Source organism: Triticum urartu, chromosome 6, assembly GCF_003073215.2.
Source record: "Triticum urartu cultivar G1812 chromosome 6, Tu2.1, whole genome shotgun sequence".
NCBI classification, from domain to species: Eukaryota; Viridiplantae; Streptophyta; class Magnoliopsida; order Poales; family Poaceae; genus Triticum; species Triticum urartu.
In genome coordinates, this window is record NC_053027.1 from 342,476,869 (window position 1) to 342,498,775 (window position 21,907).

General features: G+C 47.6%; 1 protein-coding gene across 1 annotated transcript; it reads left to right on the forward strand.

The window, feature by feature from the left end:
- Window positions 1-2,133: 2,133 nt before the first annotated feature.
- LOC125516772 (lysine-rich arabinogalactan protein 19-like) lies at window positions 2,134-14,324 on the forward strand. Its single transcript, XM_048682090.1, has 3 exons — window positions 2,134-2,259; window positions 13,055-13,705; window positions 13,861-14,324. The coding sequence occupies exons 1-3, from the start codon at window positions 2,134-2,136 to the stop codon at window positions 13,972-13,974; spliced, it is 891 nt and encodes a 296-aa protein (XP_048538047.1). The 3' UTR covers window positions 13,975-14,324.
- Window positions 14,325-21,907: the final 7,583 nt, after the last annotated feature.

Consider the following 21,907-nt stretch of genomic DNA (forward strand, 5'->3'; position numbering starts at 1 on the left):
CGCACCGGACACGTCGGTCGGTGTCGGACGCATCCAGCCGCCGCCCCAGGCCAACCCCGTCACGCCATGTGGCCTCCGCCTGCTCCCACCGCCGCCATCCCAAAACGCCCGCGCGGGGCCCTCCCGGCCTGCGCGCCCGAACCGCCGCCCGCCGCCCTTCGCCGCCCGCGCCCGCCTGCGTCACCGCCTCACCCCGCTCCGGCCACCGCCCGCCGCCTCGCCAGCCGCCGCCCGCGCCCTCCTACACCGCCGTCCGCCACAGCGCCCCTCGCCGGCGTCGCCTCCGGTTAGATCCGAGCCGGCGCCGCCCGAATCCGGCGAACCGGACCTCCCCGGCCATCTCCGGCCACCCCCTCGTCGTCAACCTCTGCATCGGCCGGCTCCAGTGAACTCGGCCTTGCCTCGGTTCGCAGGCCTGGATGAACCCTAGATCTTGGGGTAGTTTTTCTCTCTAAGTCCCTAGGAAACCATCTCATGCGTGCCCCTTTGACATACCATAACTTCGTGCTCGTAGCTCCGTTTTGTGCGTATGATATGTCAAAATGTTCATCATGTGATGCTCTTCATACTAGTGTCATTTGGATGCATGTTACTGTCCATATTGATGTCCTAATCATCCTTGCAAAAGTGCTAAATGATGTTGTCTGCTGGAATCCATCATAACTTGCTGATTTGTCTTTTTCATAGCATTTTGTGCGTGCTTCTTTTGAGCATCATGTCTACATGTTTTAGGAGCATCTTCATGCCATCTTTACAGTGGTGCAATCCTTGTATTTTTATGTGCCCTGTGGTGACTAGCAAAAGCATGTAAAGTAGGCCACTTGATGTTGTTGTTTTCAGCTACTTAGTTTTTCTGCTATCTTGACTTGTTGCCACAAGTAAATCCGTGCATTTTTGAATGAAGTTCAATGGTGGAGTTTTGATGATATGGTTATGCTCTATCCATTCATGTCTCTATTTATAATTATGGGGTACTGTAGCTTGTCATTACCATGGTCTCCTTTTGCTAAATATTGTTGCTGTCAGTTTGTTAACAGGAAGTGCATTTTTCCATGTGTTTTTGCTAGTGATCCATGCACCCTATGACTATGCTCTTACGATGTTTAGCTTCATAGATGTGTCTTGTTACTGTTACTTACCTTGTGATGCCATGAAATGCTTTGTGGTGAGTTCCATGAGCTTCCAATGTTGCTATCATGAATCTGTTTCTGCCATGTCTTGTTTTTCCACTGTCTGAATCTGTTCATATCACTTGCCATGTTTGCATTGATGCTACCATCTTTCCTATGCATCTTTGGATCATGTTTAGTAAGGGATTATTTTTCATTGCCTTTAGTACTAGCATGCCGTGCTCAAGTTTTCCATGATAGGTTCTTGTAGCATGTAGTTTACTAGCTCTAAACTTTGCTACCTGATGCTGTCTATGCCATGTTCAGGATTTTCCTTGGGCCTGCAAACTATTGCCGAAGATTTGTTGAGAATTTCTCAAAGATTTCTAAGCCTCTTTCCAACCTCCTCCAGAAGCATGTCAAGTATTCCTGGACTCCTGAGTGTGACGTTGCTTTCAACACTCTCAAAGAGAAACTCCTCACAGCTCCTGTCCTAACTCCTGATGAGTCCAAGCCATACGAAGTTTTCTGTGATGCCTCGTTGCAAGGTCTCGGTGCGGTGTTAATGCAAGAGAAGAAATTTGTGGCCTATACTTCTCGTCAGTTGAAGCCGAATGAAAGGAACTACCCCACTCACGATCTTGAGTTGGCGGTAGTTGTCCATGCATTAATAACATGGAGACATCTCTTGTTGGGAAGGCAAGTGGACATTTTCAGCAATCACAGGAGCCTCAAATATATCTTTAATCAACCCAACCTCAACCTCCAGCAAACTCGTTGGGTCGAAATGATTCAAGAGTACAATGCAAGTATTGAATACACTCTAGGCAAGGCTAATGTGATTGCAGATGCTTTGAGCAGAAAGGCTTATTGCAATAGCTTAATTCTCAAGCCATTCCAACCGGATCTTTATGAAGCATTTCGAAAGCTCAACCTCCAAGTTGTTACTCGAGGTTTTCTTGCCAACCTTCAAGTCACTCCAACTTTGGAAGATCAAATTCGTGAGGCACAACTCCTAGATGGCATGGTGAAGAAGGTGAAACAGGGTGTTGCCAAGGGCTTACCCACATACATGTGCTATCACATTGATGACAAGGACACCTTATTCTTTGAGGACCGGATTGTGGTTCCTAAAGGTGATCTAAGGAAGGTCATAATGAACGGAGCACACAGTTCTATTCTTTCCATTCATCCAGGCAGTTCGAAGATGTACCATGACCTCAAGCAATCGTATTGGTGGACTCGAATGAAACGAGAGATTGCTCAATTCATGAATGAATGTGATGTCTGTCGAAGGGTGAAAGTAGAACATCAACGACCAGCTGGTCTCCTCCAACCTCTTGCTATTCCGCAATGGAAGTTTGATCATATCGAAATGAACTTTGTCACTGGATTTCCCAAGTCCAAGCGTGGGAGTGATGTTATCTTCATTGTCATTGAGAACGTTACTAAAGTGGCTCATTTCCTTCCAATCAAAGAATCTATCACGGCAACTCAGTTGGCAGAGCTATATAACTCTAGAATTGTCTCGTTGCACGGAATTCCGCAATTGATCTCTTCAGACCGTGGAAGCATTTTCACTTCCATGTTCTGGGACTCCTTCCAGAAGGCCATGGGCACCAACATTCGCTTCAACAGGGCTTTCCATCTCCAACAAGTGGCCAAGTCGAGAGAGTCAATCAAATCCCCGAAGACATGCTCAGAGCTTTTGTCATCTCTTTTGGTATGAAGTGGGAAGATTGCCTCCCATATGCCGAGTTCTCCTACAAAAACAGCTTCCAAGCAAGTACGGGCAAGGCCCCATTTGAAATTCTTTATGGCAGAAAGTGTCGTACTCCTCTCAGTTGGTCTGAGACTAGTGAACGCCAACCTCTTGGCAATGACTTGATCACAGAAGCTGAAGAAATGTGTAAAGTCATCCGTGAAAATCTCAAAGCCACGCAATCGTGCCAGAAGAGCTACTATGATAGCAAGCACCGTGACTTGGCTTTCAAGATCGGAGAGCATGTCTACCTCCAAGTCTCTCCCATGAAAGGCACTCAAAGCTTTGCTATCAAAGAGAAGCTTGCCGCGAGATACGTGGGTTCTTTCAAGATCATTGCCAAAAGAGGCGACCTCGCCTATGAACTTGAGCTTCTGTCCAACTTCTCAAATGTGCACGATGTGTTTCACGTGTAACAGCTTCACAAGTGCTTCAAGACGCCCGAGCGCACTGTCAACTTCAAGGAGATTGACCTCCAAGAAGACTTGTCTTATCATGAGCATCTCGTTGCCATTCTTGAAGAAAACGAGCGCAAGACTCACAAGAAGTCAATCAAATTCCTGAAAGTTAAGTGGTTCCACCATTCCGACCAAGGAGTTACTTGGCAGCGCGCGGATCACCTCTGTTCTGAATATCCGAAGTTCTTTCAGTCCTAGATCTCAGGTCAAGGTCCTCTTGTAGTGGTGGAGAGTTGTAACATACTGGATGTGACATTCCATAATTGTAACTCCAACTCTTGCCATTTCCAGTTAGGTTTTATGTTTGTCCTCCGTGATTGGGTTTTGTCTTCGTTTTGCATTTTGTTCATGGCATGCATTTCATATGATGTCATCATGTGCATCTCATTTGCATTCGTGTTCGTCTCATGCATCCGGTCATTTTCCCTGTTGTCTATTTCGGAATCCGAAACTCACACATGCACCCGTTGCACTTCTCAGATCTCGTTTCGTGAGCGGGAGAAAAATGTTCTCAGAATGGACCGAGATTTGTCAAGTGGCCTTGGTACATCACCGGTAGGCCGCCTGTCAAATTTCGATCCATTTGGAGGTCGTTTCATGCCCCAACGATTAACCGTGTAATCATCGAAACCCCTCTCTCCTTGCAGCCCAACACCACTCCACAACACCAACTAGCCCATCCAACCCCCTCCATGCTCTCCATCATTGGATCAAGATCGTGCGGGCATAAACCGCACCTCAAAACTCCTCTCCTAGATCCCTCTACCTATAAAAAGTCCTCCCCCGTCAAAATCCTGGAGCAAACCCTAGTTCCACCCTCTCCCTCCGTGTCGGACGCGTCCAACCGCCGCCCAGGGCCAACTCCGTCGCGCCACGTGGCCTCCGCCCGCTCCCACTGCTGCAGGCCCGCCAGGCTCGCGCGGGGCCCTCCCAGCCCACGCGCCTGAGCCGCCGCCTCGCTCCGCTTCGGTCTCCGCACGGCCACTGCCCGCCGCTGACTGCGCCCTCCTGCACCACCGTCCGCCGCAGGACCCCTCGTCGGCATCGCCTCCGGTCAGATCCGGGTCGGCGCCGCCAGGATCTGGCGACCCGGACCTCCCCGGCCTTCTCCGGCCACCCCCTCATCGTCCACCTCCGCACCGGCTGGCTCCGGCGAACTCGGCCTCACCTTGGTTCGCACGCATGGACGAACCCTAGATCTTGGGATAGTTTTTCTCTCTAAGTCCCTAGGAAATCCATCTCATCTGTGCCCCTTTGACATGCCATAAGTTCGTGCTCGTAACTTTGTTTTTGTGCGTATGATATGTCAAAATGTTCATCGCGTGATGCTCTTCATGCTAGTGTCATTTGCATGCATGTTACCGTCCACATTGATGCCCTAATCATTGTTGCAAAAGTGCTAAATGATGTTGTTTGCTGGAATCCATCATAACATGCTGATTTGTCTTCATAGCATTTTGTGTGTGCATCTTTTGAGCATCATGTCTACATATTTTAGGAGCATCTTCGTGCCATCTTTACAGAGATGCAACCCTTGTATTTTTATGTGCCCTGTTGTAACGCCCTCGATGCGGCTATATCTCCCACGTGTCGAAGCACGAGTTAGAGGCATAACCGCATTGAAAGCAATGTCGCAAGTGAGGTAATCTTCACACAACCCATGTAATACATAAGGGAAAGAGATACATAGTTGGCTTACAATCGCCACTTCACACAATTACATGAATAAAGCATTACATCATCCAAATACAATCAAGGCCCGACTACAGAGCCAAAATAAAAGAAGAACCCCAAATGCGACAAAGGTCCCTTATCGACCCCAACTAGGCTCCACTACTGATCAACTAGAACAAAACAACACAAAGGACAAGATCTTCATCGAGCTCCTCCTGAGCTTGGTTGCGTCATCTGCACGGACTCATCGGCACCTGCAAGCTGGTTTTGGAAGTATCTGTGAGCCACGGGGACTCAGCAATCTCACACCCTCGCGATCAAGACTATTTAAGCTTATGGGTAAGGTAAAGGTATGAGGTGGAGCTGCAGCAAGCGACTAGCATATATGGTGGCTAACATACGCAAATGAGAGCGAGAAGAAAAGGCAAAGCACGGTCGATAAAAGTATGATCAAGAAGTGATCCTAGAACAACCTACATCAAGCATAACTCCAACACCGTGTTCACTTCCCGGACTCCGCCGGAAAGAGACCATCACGGTTACACACGCGGTTGATGCATTTTAATTAAGGTCAACTTCATGTTTTCTACAACTGGACATTAACAAATTCCCATCTGCCCATAACCGTGGGCACGGCTTTCGAAAGTTCAAATCCCTGTAGGGGAGTCCCAACTTAGCCCATCACAAGCTCTCACGGTCAACGAAGCATATACCTTCTCCCTAGACATTCCGATCAGACTCGGCATCCCGGTTCTACAAGACAACTTCGGCAATGGTAAAACAAATCCATCAACACCGCCCGAATGTGCCGACAAATCCCGATAGGAGCTGCACATATCTCGTTCTCAGGGCACACCGGATGAGCAGTCCGTACAACTAAAACCAGCCCTCGAGTTTCCCCGAGGTGGCGCTGCAAGGGGCTCTAGTTTGGACCAACACTCAGAGGAGCACTGGCCCGGGGGGGTTAAAATAATGATGACCCTTGGGCGCGCGGCCCCCAAGGGAAAAGAAAAGGCTAGGTGGCGAATGGTAAAACCAATGTTGGGCATTGCTGGAAGAGTTTTATTCAAGGCAAACTGTCAAGGGGTTCCCATTATTACCCAACCGCGTAAGGAACGCAAAATCCGGGAACATAACACCAATATGACGGAAAACTAGGGCGGCAAGAGTGGAACAAAACACCAGGCATAAGGCCGAGCCTTCCACCCTTTACCAAGTATATAGATGCATTAATTAAATAAGATATACTGTGATATCCCAACGAGTAAACATGTTCCAAAAAGGAACAACATCTCCATGTTCCAACAAGGAACAAACTTCAATCTTCACCTGCAACTAACAACGCTATAAGAGTGGCTGAGCAAAGCGGTAACATAGCCAAACAACGGTTTGCTAGGTCAAGGTGGGTTAGAGGCTTGGTTCAACAATATAGGAGGCATGATAAGAAAGTGGTAGGTATCGCAGCATAGGCATAGCAAAAGCGCAAGCAACTAGCAAGTAAAGATAGAAGTGATTTCAAGGGTATGATCATCTTGCCTGAAATCCCACAAGGAAGAAGAACGAGTCCATGAAGAAGACAAATGGACGCAGTCGAACGGGTCCTCACAAATAACGACGTTATCGGAACCAACCCAAAGAAGCAAACACCGGAAAGAAGCACACAACATAGTAAACAACCAACACATGAACATGGTATGATATGCGGGATGCGGTATGCGATGCATATGCATGATTTGCAAGGGAAAGAATGAACCTGGACTCAACTTGGAAATCCAAGAGTGCCACTGGAAAGAGGAGATGATTTCGCTTGAAATCGATATAAAGATCACCGGAATCGGATGCACGGCTTGGGAAAGGCAAGCAAAACAAATATGGCACCGATCTGCGATAAACCGCAAGTAGCCATCTAAATGCATCAAGATAATTATGCTACATCACTCAAACATGGCAACAAAATACATGGCATGGATCCACTCATAATGCTTGACAAAAGATGAACACTGAGCTACGGCCAATTCATCCATTAACAGGTTCAAACATGCTTATGTGATGGTTGTTTGCTATGTTGTTTGCTTTTTCCGGTGTTGCTTCTTCGGGTTGTTTCCGATAACGTCGTGTTGTGAGGATCCGTTGGCTACGTCCGTTTGTCTTCTTCATGGACTCGTTCTTCTTCCTTGCGGGATTTCAGGCAAGATGACCATACCCTTGAAATCACTTCTATCTTTGCTTACTAGATGCTCGCTCTTTTGCTATGCCTATGTTGCGATACCTACCACTTGCTTATCATGCCTCCCATGTTGTTAAGCCAAGCCTCTAACCCACCTTGTCCTAGCAAACCGTTGTTTTGGCTATGTTACCGCTTTGCTCAGCCCCTCTTATAGCGTTGTTAGTTGCAGGTGAAGATGAAGTTTGTACCTTGTTGGTACATGGATATGTTGTTCCTTGTTGGAACATGTTTACTTGTTGGGATATCACAATATCTCTTATCTAATTAATGCATCTATATACTTGGTAAAGGGTGGAAGGCTCGGCCTTATGCCTGGTGTTTTGTTCCACTCTTGCCGCCCTAGTTTCCGTCATATCGGTGTTATGTTCCTGGATTTTGCGTTCCTTACGCGGTTGGGTTATAATGGGAACTCCTTGACAGTTTGCCTTGAATAAAACTCTTCCAGCAAGGCCCAACATTGGTTTTACCATTTGCCACCTAGCCTTTTTCTTTCCCTTGGTTAGGCCTGCCCAAGGGTCATCTTTATTAAACCCCCGGGCCAGTGCTCCTCTGAGTGTTGGTCCAAACTGAGCGATGTCTAGAGCTACCAGGGGCAACTCTGGGCTGGCCCACCCGACGTCTGGCTCATCTGGTGTGCCCTGAGAACGAGATATGTGCAGCTCCTATCGGGATTTGTCGGCACATCTGGGTGGCTTTGCTGGTCTTGTTTTACCATTATCGAAATGTCTTGTAACCGGGATTCCGAGTCTGATCGGGTCTTCCCGCTAGAAGGAATACCCTTCGTTGACCGTGAGAGCTTGTGATGGGCTAAGTTGGGACACCCCTGCAGGGATTTGAACTTTCGAAAGCCGTGCCCATGGTTATGGGCAGATGGGAATTTGTTAATGTTCGGTTGTAGAAAACCTGAAGATGACCTTAATTAAAATACATCAACCGCGTGTGTTGCCGTGATGGTCTCTTCTCGGCGGAGTCCGGGAAGTGAACACGGTGTTGGAGTAATGCTTGACGTAGGTTGTTTTAGGATCACTTCTTGATCATAGTTTCTCGATCATGCTTTACCTTCTCTTCTCGCTCTCTTTTGCGAATAGGTTAGCCACCATATATGCTAGTCGCTTGCTGCAGCTCCACCTCATACCTTTTACCCTTCCTATAAGCTTAAATAGTCTTGATCGCGAGGGTGTGAAATTGCTGAGTCCCCGTGACTCACCGATACTTCCAAAACCAGTTTGCAGGTGCCGATGATACCGTGCAGATGACGCAACCAAGCTCAAGGAGGAGCTCGATGAAGATCTTGTCCTTTGTGTTGTTTCGTTCTAGTTGATCAGTAGTGGAGCCCAGTTGGGGTCTATCGGGGATCTGTGTACCATTTGGGGTAGTCTTCTTTTATTTTGGTTCCGTAGTCGGACCTTGATTGTATCTGGATGATGTAATGCTTTATTCATGTAATTGTGTGAAGTGGCGATTGTAAGCGAACTATGTATCTCTTTCCCTTATGTATTACATGGGTTGTGTGAAGATTACCTCACTTGCGACATTGCTTTCAATGCGGTTATGCCTCTAAGTCGTGCTTCGACACGTGAGAGATATAGCCGCATCGAGGGTGATACAAGTTGGTAATCAGAGCCTTCCCCGACCTTAGGAGCCCCCTGCTTGATCGAATCACTGGCGTTATTGAGTCTAGAAATGTTTTGAGTCATTAGGAATTATATATCGGATATTTTAGGAATTATTTTTACTCCTCAGTCCCTTCGTCGCTCTGGTGAGGCATCCTGACGTAGAGTTTTGACTCTTCTCTTCTCAAATTTCAGTAAAAAAAATTTAGAATCACGCGGGTATCTTGGAATCGTTCCGATGGTTTTGTGACGAGAACATTGTTCTTGGTGCCTCCTGTCATTTAGGGGTTCTGGCAGTGTCCCGGGGAGTTGAGCTCCGAGGTGTTGTCGTCACAATTTTATCGTTGCAGTTCTGGAATACCTGAGTTTAGTTTTGCGGACATCGAAAATCTCTTTTATGCAGTTGTTGGTGAGATAACCTCGACGCCACCCAGTACTGGGGCGGGAGTTCGGGAGTATTGCCATAACTCGTATAACGGATGCTTTTCGAAGGTTGAGGTAGATGATTTCTGAAGGTTTCTTGGTTATGTGTTGAAGGATGGATACAGCTGGATGTAGGATTTGCTAGTTTTGGGTGAGATATTATGCTTCCCATGTATCCCCAACATCTGATTACATAACCGGAAAAGTTTCGGGAGTTTATAAGTGGGAATTCAAGTAGCTCTTAGGATATCTTTCCGACAGATGTATGATATGAAATTGGGGTTCGACGTCTAGTGGTCCGCCTATTCACGGTTGGTTTTACAATGGTCTCATTGTGTCTTAAAGATTCCTTGGCTATGCCGACTCGGGGACGCTTCGTATGTCATGTGCACTGCCTTGTACATGATGGTGATGTACGATCGAGCCCGTGTAGGCCCCACCATGAAAACTTCGGACGAAATCTCTATCATATGTTTGTTCCGGCTTATTCTGCAAGCCAATCCTTTGTTTTTGTTTTGAGTTATGGGATTCGAGTTGCTTCGAAGTCAAATGTGGATTCCATACCTTTCCTAAATGGTGTTCTCATATTCCTATGTGAATACTAATCCTTCTCGATCATCGAGTTTTTCATGTCAATCCTTTTCACAGGTGTGCTTTTCTTCAAGTGGATCTGATCATTTCAACATCCGCAAGATCAATTATCAGTTCTTCTCAACGGTATTTGTTTCAGCCGTCTCCAAGTTTCCTTTGTTTTTTCCCCCCCCCCCCCCCCTTGTTTTTTTCGAGGACTCAGAATTTTTACTCAACTATCATTTTATTGATGGGAAGCCTCTCCACTCTTTTTCCGTCAATGTTCTTATCCGGCTATTCTCATGAAGATTCTAACGGAGCTTCCAGTTCGTCACCCTTCACTCGTTTTCTTCTCCGGTGAATTCAATCCAAGTTTTGGTGTTGATCATATCCCTTTTTCCTCGTTTCAAATACCTCCTCATGCCTGTGCACCTCATAATCATTCATTTCTCGCTATTCAATTGTTCCGGAGTGCTCAAGATATCCCGAAGATTCGTGCTTACACTCTGCTTTCGTTCAAGCTCTTTCGAGGATGTTATCTCATTCAAGCCATTTAAATTCAACCGGTGCAATCTCTCTTTGAAATCGTTCTATGGTGTATCTTTTCAGTGGGCCCTAACCCACAGGTCTTTTCCCAGGATCTTACCTGACTCTTCTTATTCTCCCGGAATTATTCTCAAATCTTCTAAAGTTTGACGTAAGAATGAATTATCATCAGTCAAATGTCTCTCTCCAAGATCTTCATTTCTTTTCATCATTGGTTCAACTTTTCTATTCTTCTTTATTCCGGAGTGTCTCAATAATTCACGATGGTGTTTCTCGTCGTCTTTCTCATCATTTGAAGACCGAAGAAGGGTTTTACCTCCATATCTTATCCGTTCTCTCAGAGATTCGTGGTTCTAGTTCAAGGCCATCCTCTCATAATTGTTTTGATCACGAAAATTCTTTTCCTTCCTCCGGAGCCCATCATTTTAGAAGACTTATTCATTCTCAACTTTCAGCTATTGTTCTCCAAATCTTACCGGTGCATCAGTCAAGTATTCTCTAATCAGTTCATGAACTATTCGTCCTCTTGTATCTAAATTCTCTCAAGTACCTTCGTTCATTTGCTAATTATTCCCGGTGTTTCTTTATCTTCTCTTCATTCATTTTCAATTCTTACGGTGGTTCGTTCAAGATTCTTCTTACCTTGTTATCATATCAATTCATTTGTTGTTTTCAATCCTACCGGTGGATTCGTCGAAGACCTTCCCAAGTTTATGTTATATCTCTCTTAATCTTTTCTATGAGAATAAGTAATATGTCAAATCCATTGATTGTCATCAATTTAATTGATGAAGGATAAGCATAATGTAATTCTTATTCTTGTTTCATCCAAGAGATTAATTCCTTATTCCGGAGTCTTATCAAATTCTCAGTTTCATTTGTTTCATCTTTTCTTTCCCGGAGTTCCAAGCTCTAATTATCACGGAGATCCATCTAAATCATTGCAAGGATTCACCTTGTGTTTTCAATTTCTCTTTCTTTTCATTCCTTTGTTACCGGAGTTCTTCATGGAGGCTCAACATGGTGTTTCATCAAGGATTTAATTCCTTCTCGAAGTTTTCATCGAGATTCATTTCTAGGGAGCTCAAGCATTCTTCATCTTGCAATCCGGAGTGCAATTTCTTTCTACCGTATATTTGGAGGTGGTATTATGTCATTCTTGATAATTTGAGTTCATGTTTCATGATTCACATGTTATTAAAAATGAGGTATTTTAAATCCATCAATCTCTTCTTTGGAGTTATCTTGGGTTTATACTTCACCTAAAGCCTTCTCTAAGGTTTGTTGCTATTATGGTGCTTATAAATGACCCAAGTTCTTCTTTTATCCTCCCGGTGATATAGCTTTCTCGTCTCCTTGTTCTTATCAATCCAATTCTTTTCCCGTGAGTGGCAGGTTGTCACCTCATAATTTGAGATGTATTCCTTAAGACCATATCAAGCTTATTCTTTTCGTTGTTGGTTTTCCAACAACTCCGTGCGACCCTTCTCTTTAAAATGCTTTTCAAGCTCATCGGAGGTAGAAGATGTTGTTTTCTTCTCCGTTCTTTTGTTCCGACGATCCAACTTCTATTCTTTCATTTCTTCCAGAGGCTTTGTATTGCTGCTATATTCACCCATCATCTCGTTTGTGCAAATATCATGTTCTTTTCGTGCTTATCCTTTTAACCGGATTGTGTGCTCGCTGCTCAAGTTCTTTATTTTATCAAGCCTTGCATATCTTTCCAACCGGAGAGCTGTTCGAATTTGTTCTTCCTTATTTTCTTTAACGGAGTGTTTTTCAGCTTCGTTCTTCTCCATTGTATTATTTTCTTGAAATGGCTTAACCTTTTCAAGGTTCGTTGGTTTCACTCATTTGTCAAAGGAGCAACTTAGTTTTACCTCTTCTTTATCTCTTGCGTTGTCCCTCCGGTGCCATTCTAGATCTCGGGCCGAGATCCTCTCGTAGTGGTGGAGTGTTGTAACGCCCCGAGACCGATGTGCCAGGTGTCCTCCTGTTATTCGCTGTTGTTGCCTTGTTATTTGCTTGCGTGTTGCATTTTGCCATGTCATCATGTGCATTGCATCATCATGTTTTAAAACCTGCATTCGTCCGGGTTCTCCGAGTTCTCTCCGTTGTCCATTCTGAGCCCAACCACACTCGCACGCTCCCGCGACACGTCCGAAAAATTATTTTATAAGTGGCCGGAAAATGTTCTCGGAATGGGTTGAAAGTTGGCGTGCGGTCTTATTTTAGTGTAGACAGACCGCCTATCAAGCTCCATCGCATTTAGAGTTTGTTTGATAGCCCAACCGTTAAACTATAGCGGCATTATAGCCGGGCACACGTCGGACGTTTTCGGTCTCCGAAAACAGTCGCCGGGCCTTCCTCTCTTCTCTTCTCTCAGCTCGAGACCGTCTAAACAGCTCACTACCTACCGCCAGGCCCTACCTAACCTCTCTCGTCAGACCGCGGACCTCCCCTCGCGCGCGTCCGAAAGTTGTCCCCGAACCCGACCCGGGCAGTCGTCACCGTTGGATCCGGATCAACCCCAAACATCTACAAAACGTCTCCGTTTTGTTAATTGGACTTCCTAACCTATATTTTCTCAGCCGTCCGATTTAGATCGAAGGGCTTCCATTAGTCTGCATATAGACCCACTCACTATATAAACCAGCAACCCTAAATTTTAGGGCCTTGTCCCATCCATCCTTTCCCACCGTGCCGCCACTTCACCTGGTTCCTCGGGATCCCTCCCGGACCAACCAGCTCAAGCCACTTCTCGCCATCGATCCAACCCGCAGCCAACCTCCACCTTCCCGATCCGCCCGTGCACACAGGAGCCCGAGCTCCCAACCGAGGAGACCGCGTCCCACCTCGCTGCTGTTTGCCTCCAGCAGTTGCGCCGACGAGCTCTGCTGCCGGACCACCGGATCTCCTTCCCCTCACCTCGTTCTCCCCTTCCTTTCTCTGCCTTATTTTTATTCCCTACTCTCAAACTCCCTCCCTGTTTTGTTCTGGACAGGGAACCAAAGGGGGCGCAATTGCCTGAGCTCGGCCTCGAGGTTCCGTCGCCGTCACCGGGGGAACGCCGGATCCAGCCGTCCCTGGCATCTGCCTCCCCCGCCTCGGATCTGGCCATTCCCGTGTCAACTTCGCCGCCTCCACTCCCCTGCATCTCTCCTCCACCTCCCCTGTTTCTGCGAGCGCTCGAGGACGAGGGCCGAACCCCTGCCTCCTCGCCTCCCCGACTCAAACTGGCCCGAACCGGCCATCTCCGACGCCTCCTCGCCGGATCCCACGCGTCAAGTCCGCCGGCCGCTGCTGTCTTCCCGGCGATCCTCGTGCGCACCCCTGCCTGGATGCTTCTGCTGCTGTTCCCTTTCTTCAGAAACAGGCAGAACAGCATTGCCGCCCTCGTTTCCTGTCGCCCCTGCTCTGTTTCTTTCCCTTCCGCACAGCTCCTCTCGCGCTCACCTTTCTCCCTCTCTGAAACCAGGTCCCCGCCGCCATGGCCTCGAACACTGCCGCCCTGCGTCGCCTGAAGCCGCCGTGCCATGCCCGAGTCGAGGGCGAGCTCGAGGTCGAGCCGTTGAACGCGCCCATCCTGTAGCTGCATCCTCACTGTTTTCCGCACCCCCGCCGTTAGCCTGTGGTCGCGACGGTCGCCGTCTTGCTCGCCGGCGTCGTCACCCAGTTCCTTGGTGATCCACGAAGAAGAAGGCCTAGTCTCTGGTTCTGTTCAAGTAGAGCGACGCCCTTGATTTGCACAACATGCAGCAGCAGCAGCGCAGTGGTTAACGCCCTGCTCCTCTATTCAGGAGGTCGTGGGAACAAGTCCCAGCCGGTCCTAGTTTTTGCTCTGTTTTTCCTGTACTGTTTGCACGCACACAAATCTGCTACTGGGCTTGCACAGTGCGTTGAATCCGGCCCGTGCATATTTTTTTCAGTATGTGCATTTTACCATTTCCCAGTGCATTCTTATTTACAGTAATGCCATCAGTTTAAAATGCTCATAACTAAATATCCATGCATCCAAATGAAACATGTCATATATGCATCTTGCTCAGTTTTTCGTGTTGTTTAACAATATGCAACTTTTATCCCTACTAAAACTGATTAAAATTGTTGTTTGCATTGTTTTGCACAAATGACATGTTAAAATGGTTTAATTCATATCTAAATGACCTTAGCTTGGTTTTAAATAATTTTTATATGTAAATGGGGTAGAAAAATGCCTAGTTTAACATGGTGTACTCACTTTGCATGTTTAATAACTCTAAAATATGGTTTAGGGCAGAACAGTACCAAACCTAATATATGCATATGGGGATTTACCGGAATTGTTGTTCGTTGCTTCCGGCCTCATTTAAACTTGCCTAGATTAGATAGTTTCATCATGCTTCCCCTCTTGCCATGTTTAACAACATTTAATATTGTTGGGTACATAACCAAGAGAGAACTAAATAATTGATGTGGTGTTCCGTCAATATGCATCCCGGTGCATATTGGCCTCCATTTTACTTGTAGTTTTGTTTGTGCACTCTGCCATGCCACGCTTCATTAAACCGGACATGCGTCATACTTGATTGTGCATCATGCCATGCTTATATGATGGTTGTTTACTATGTTGTTTGCTTTTTCCGGTGTTGCTTCTTCGGGTTGTTTCCGATAACGTCGTGTTGTGAGGATCCGTTGGATACGTCCGTTTGTCTTCTTCATGGACTCGTTCTTCTTCCTTGCGGGATTTCAGGCAAGATGACCATACCCTTGAAATCACTTCTATCTTTGCTTGCTAGATGCTCGCTCTTTTGCTATGCCTGTGCTGCGATACCTACCACTTGCTTATCATGCCTCCCATGTTGTTAAGCCAAGCCTCTAACCTACCTTGTTCTAGCAAACCGTTGTTTTGGCTATGTTACCGGTTTGCTCAGCCCCTCTTATAGCGTTGTTAGTTGCAGGTGAAGATGAAGTTTGTACCTTGTTGGTACATGGATATGTTGTTCCTTGTTGGAACATGTTTACTTGTTGGGATATCATAATATCTCTTATCTAATTAATGCATCTATATACTTGGTAAAGGGTGGAAGGCTCGGCCTTATGCCTGGTGTTTTGTTCCACTCTTGCCGCCCTAGTTTTCGTCATATCGGTGTCATGTTCCCGGATTTTGCGTTCCTTACGCGGTTGGGTTATAATGGGAACCCCTTGACAGTTTGCCTTGAATAAAACTCTTCCAGCAAGGCCCAACATTGGTTTTACCATTCGCCACCTAGCCTTTTTCTTTCCCTTGGGTAGGCCTACCCAAGGGTCATCTTTATTAAACCCCCGGGCCAGTGCTCCTCTGAGTGTTGGTCCAAACTGAGCGATGTCCGGAGCTACCAGGGGCAACTTTGGGCTGGCCCACCCGACGTCTGGCTCATGCGGTGTGCCCTGAGAACGAGATATGTGCAGCTCCTATCGGGATTTGTCGGCACATCTGGGTGGCTTTGCTGGTCTTGTTTTACTATTGTCGAAATGTCTTGTGACCGGGATTCCAAGTCTGATCGGGTCTTGCTGCTAGAAGGATTATCCTTCGTTGACCGTGAGAGCTTGTGATGGGCTAAGTTGGGACACCCCTGCAGGGATTTGAACTTTCGAAAGCCGTGCCCGCGGTTATGGGCAGATGGGAATTTGTTAATGTTCGGTTGTAGAAAACCTGAAGATGACCTTAATTAAAATACATCAACCGCGTGTGTTATCGTGATGGTCTCTTCTCGGCAGAGCCTGGGAAGTGAACACGATGTTGGAGTAATGCTTGACGTAGGTTGTTTTAGGATTACTTCTTGATCATAGTTTCTCGATCGTGCTTTGCCTTCTCTTCTCGCTCTCTTTTGCGAATAGGTTAGCCACCATATATACTAGTCGCTTGCTGCACTTCCACCTCATACCTTTTACCCTTCCTATAAGCTTAAATAGTCTTGATCGCGAGGGTGTGAAATTGCTGAGTCCCTGTGACTCACCGATACTTCCAAAACCAGTTTGCAGGTGCCGATGATACCGTGCAGATGACGCAACCAAGCTCAAGGAGGAGCTCGGTGAAGATCTTGTCCTTTGTGTTGTTTCGTTCTAGTTGATTAGTAGTGGAGCCCAGTTGGGGTCGATCGGGGATCTGTGTAGCATTTGGGGTAGTCTTCTTTTATTTTGGTTCCGTAGTCGGACCTTGATTGTATCTGGATGATGTAATGCTTTATTCATGTAATTGTGTGAAGTGGCGATTGTAAGCGAACTATGTATCTCTTTCCCTTATGTATTACATGGGTTGTGTGAAGATTACCTCACTTGCGACATTGCTTTCAATGCGGTTATGCCTCTAAGTCGTGCTTCGACACGTGAGAGATATAGCCGCATCGAGGGCGTTACACCCCAGTACATCCAAAGTCAGAGATGGAAACGGGAAATTACGGCGCAGCAAAAATAATAAGCGCTGGAATAAAAAGATAGCCTGAAGATCACGGCGGTAAACGCAGGATTCAGAAGTTCTCGGCCAGGTCAGCAAAAGCCACCCTCTAAAGGCTCCAGAGATGAACTGTCCAGCCTAAACAAAATTCCGGACCAAATATGTCAGATCCATAGCACCCCCGATAAACCTGCAAATCATACCCACAGAGAATGTTGGGTCTTCAAGCAGTCCGGCAAGCTCAACGCCGTACACAAGGGGAAGGATACACCAAGCGAAGACGAGGATGAGCCTCTCAAGCATGACACTGGGGAACAAAACAAATTTCCACTAGAAGTCAAAACAGTGAACGTATTACACGTGATCCAGGGGAGAAACAAAGCAGCACTACCAGAGAAACATGCCCAAGGGCCCATCACCGCGGAGTCCTGCCACTAGTCGTCTCAACCGATCACTTTCGACCTTCGGGATTACTCAGCAAGTATCCGGCGTGCAGGATGGGCTGCCTTGGTATTAGACCCAATAATTGACGAATACCATTTTCACACGAGTCCTGATGGACGGTGGCAGCAGTCTAAACCTGATATATCAGGACACAATCCGCAAAATGGGGGTAGACCCAACGAAAATTTGCCACCGCAATACTACCTTTAAAGGAGTAATGCCAGGCCCAGGGGCTCATTGCATGAGCTCCCTGCTACTAGAGGTTATATTCGGCTTCCCCGATAACTTCCGTAGAGAAAATTTAACATTCCAAATTGCTCCGTTTCAAAGTGGCTATCAAGCAGTACTTAGACGCGAAGCTTTCGCTCGCTTTAATGCAATACCGCATTATGCTTCCCTCACGCTTAAGATGCCCAGGATTAGGGGGTCTACGGACAGCCAGACTATATCCTTTGGCCAGACTATTAGACTATCAAGATACAAGATTGAAGACTTCGTCTCGTGTCCGGATGGGACTCTATTTGCGTGGAAGGAAAGCTAGGCAGTACGGATATGGATATCTCCTCCTCTGTAACCGACCTTGTGTAACCCTAGCCCCCTCCGTTGTCTATATAAACCGGAGGGTTTTAGTCCGTAGGACACAACAATAACATACAATCATCCATAGGCTAGCTTCTAGGGTTTAGCCTCTTCGATCTCGTGGTAGATCAACTCTTGTAATACCCATATCATCAGGAATAAATCAAGCGGGACATAGGGTTTTACCTCCATCAAGAGGGCCCAAACCTGGGTAAAACATCGTGTCCCCTGCCTCCTGTTACTATCCGCGTTAGACGCACGGTTCGGGACCCCCTACCCGAGATCCGCCGGTTTTGACACCGACATTTGTGCTTTCATTTTGAGTTCCTCTGTGTCATCGCCGTTAGGCTTGATGGCTCCTTCGATCATTGTTAGCGGTGCAGTCCAGGGTGAGACTTTTCGACCCGGACAGATTTTTGTATTCAGCGTTTTGCACTGCGGGCCAATTCGCTTGGCCATTTGGAGCAGATTGAAAGCTACGCCCCTGGCCGTCAGGTTAGGTTTGGAAGTTTAAACTACACGGCCGATATCTGTGGAGACTTGATCTTCGACGGATTCGAGCCTCTGCCCTGTGCGTCACACGGTCACAATGAGTACGATCTAGCCCTATCATCAGACAGTGTTCAAGAGATCGCACCGGCAGCCGCTCCGACCCCCAATTCGGAGCCAGTTGCGCCGTCCATGGACGGGTGGATAGACCCGGCCACGGAGGCCTTACCCTCTGCGGCGATCGAGTCGGATATCGACCTTATCCTTCATGAGAGCCATGTTGTCAAACTGCCGGATCCTTCTCCGGTCACGCACTCCGAACCGCCCTCGCCCGTTCCTAGCGAATCCGACTGGGCACCGATCATGGAGTTCACCTCCGCGGATATTTTTCAACACTCGCCTTTGGCGACATACTGAACTCGTTAAGGTCTCTCTCCTTGTCAGAAGGATCCTGGCCGAACTATGTCTGGCAGGATTGGGATGCGGATGACGAAGAAATTCACCGCCCACCCACCACCCACTTAGTAGCCACTGTCGATGACTTAACCAACATGCTCGACTTCGACTCCGAAGACATCGACGGTATGGACGACGATGCAGGAGATGAACAGGAACCACTGCTCGCAGGGCACTGGACGCCCACTTCATCACATGACGTATACATGGTGGACACACCAAAAGAAGACGACGACGAGGAACGGAAGGATGCAACAAAGGGTTGTCCCCTCGAAAAGCAGTCAAAGCGGCGGCGTAAGCGCCGCTCCAAATCCCGCCTCGGCCGAAACAACGATCATATAGACCCAGCGTTAGAGCAGGGTGAACCATCGCCGAACGACGACAACACGGAGAATCAGACCGAACAACCCGACTCTGTCAAAGATAACAGTCCGGACGACATCACACCGGACAGACACCCGGAGCAACAGAATGCCCATCAAAGGCTCGTTGCCACCGCGAGGCGTCTAAAAACGCAGAAGCAAAGGCTCAAGGCTGCGCAAGACACACTCAGAATTAGATGGAGTAAAGTGCTCAACACAGCAGCGAAGTACGGCGGTAATCACCCAACCAAGAGCTACCTGAAGCGGAAGTTGCTACTTGAATTCGATGAGGAGGCCTTAGATCCCCCGCAACTAAAAATTAAAACGACCATCTGGCCGGATAGACGACTTCACGGCCAACATAGAGCGGCAAACAACCCCGCACATAAGCCAATACGCGATCCACGCGAGGGCTCGCATCAAAAGGACGGCGCAACCAGATCCATCTATGGACCATGCAAGCGCGCTCCAGCATACGATGTAACACAACAAACATCTGAACAACGCGGTACACCCAGATACAGGGGTGCCGCACACCCCCTATGTTTCACCGACGAGGTGCTGGACCATGAATTTCCAGAGGGATTCAAACCCGTAAACATAGAGGCATACGACGGAACAACAAACCCAGGGGTCTAGATTGAGGACTATATCCTCCATATCCATATGGCTCGAGGAGATGATCTCCACGCCATTAAGTATTTACCCCTCAAACTCAAAGGGCCAGCACGGCACTGGCTCAAAAGCCTCCCCGAAAGCTCCATTGGAAGCTGGGAAGAGCTCGAAGACGCTTTTCGGGCAAATTTTCAAATGACTTATGTCTGACCTCCAGACACGGACGATTTGAGTCGTATAACTCAACAGCCCGGAGAGTCAGCCCGAAAGCTTTGGAACAGGTTTCTTACTAAAAGGAACCAAATAGTCGACTGTCCGGACGCCAAAGCCTTCGCAGCTTTTAAGCATAGCATCCGCGACGAATGGCTTGCCAGACACCTCGGCCAAGAAAATCCAAGAACAATGGCAGCATTAACAAACCTCATGACTCGCTTTTGCGTGGGTGAGGATAGCTGGCTAGCCAGATGCAGTACCAGCGACCCCCGTACATCCGAAGTCAGAGATGGAAACGGGAAATCACGACACAGCAAAAATAATAAGCACCGGAATAAAGAAGACAGCCCGAAGAGCACGGCGGTAAGCGCCGGATTCAGAAGTTCTCGGTCAGGTCAGCAAAAGCCGCCCTCTAAAGGCGCCACAGATGAACTGTCCAGCCTAAACAAAATTCTGGACCAAATATGTCAGATCCATAGCACCCCCGACAAACCTGCAAATCATACCCACATAGAATGTTGGGTCTTCAAGCAGTCTGGCAAGCTCAACGCCGTACACAAGGGGGAGGATACACCAATCGAAGATGAGGATGAGCCTCTCAAGCAAGACACTGGGGAACAAAAGAAATTTCCACTAGAAGTCTAAACAGTGAACGTATTACACGTGATCCAGGGGAGAAACAAAGCGGCACTCCCAGAGAAATATGCCCAAAGGCCCATCACCGCGGAGTCCTGCCACTGGTCGTCTTAACCGATCACTTTCGACCATCGGGATTACTCAGCAAGTATCCGGCGTGTAGGATGGGCTGCCTTGGTATTAGACCCAATAATTGACGGATATCATTTCACACGAGTCCTGATGGACGGTGGCAGCAGTCTAAACCTGATATATCAGGACACAATCCGCAAAATGGGGGTAGAGCCAACGAAAATTTGCCACCGCAATACTACCTTTAAAGGAGTAATGCCAGGCCCAGGGGCTCATTGCATGGGCTCCCTGCTACTAGAGGTTATATTCGGCTTCCCCGATAACTTCCGTAGCGAGAATATAACATTCCACATTGCTCCGTTCCAAAGTGGCTATCAAGCACTACTTGGACGCGAAGCTTTCGCTCGCTTTAATGCAATACCGCATTATGCTTCCCTCACGCTTAAGATGCCCTAGATTAGGGGGTCTCCGGACAGCCGGACTATATCCTTTGGCCGGACTGTTAGACTATCAAGATACAAGATTGAAGACTTCGTCTCGTGTCCGTATGGGACTCTATTTGCATGGAAGGAAAGCTAGGCAGTACGGATATGGATATCTCCTCCTTTGTAACCGACCTTGTGTAACCCTAGCCCCCTCCGGTGTCTACATAAACTGGAGGGTTTTAGTCCGTAGGACACAACGTTAACATACAATCATACCAAAGGCTAGCTTCTAGGGTTTAGCCTCTTCGATCTCGTGGTAGATCAACTCTTGTAATACCCATATCATCAAGAATAAATCAAGCAGGACGTAGGGTTTTACCTCCATCAAGAGGGCCCAAACCTGGGTAAAACATCGTGTCCCCTGCCTCCTGTTACCATCCGCGTTAGACGCACAGTTCGGGACCCCCTACCCGAGATCCGCCGGTTTTGACACCGACATTGGTGCTTTCATTGTGAGTTCCTCTATGTCGTCGCCGTTAGGCTTGATGGCTCCTTCGATCATCGTTAGCGATGCAGTCCAGGGTGAGACTTTTCTCCTGGGACAGATTTTTGTATTCAGCGGCTTTGCACTGCGGGCCAATTCGCTTGGCCATCTGGAGCAGATTGAAAGCTACGCCCCTGGCCGTCAGTTCAAGTTTGGAAGTTTAAACTACATGGCCGATATCCGTGGAGACTTGATCTTCGACGGATTGGAGCCTCTGCCCTGTGCGTCACACGGTCACGATGAGTACGATCTAGCCCTACCATCAGACAGTGTTC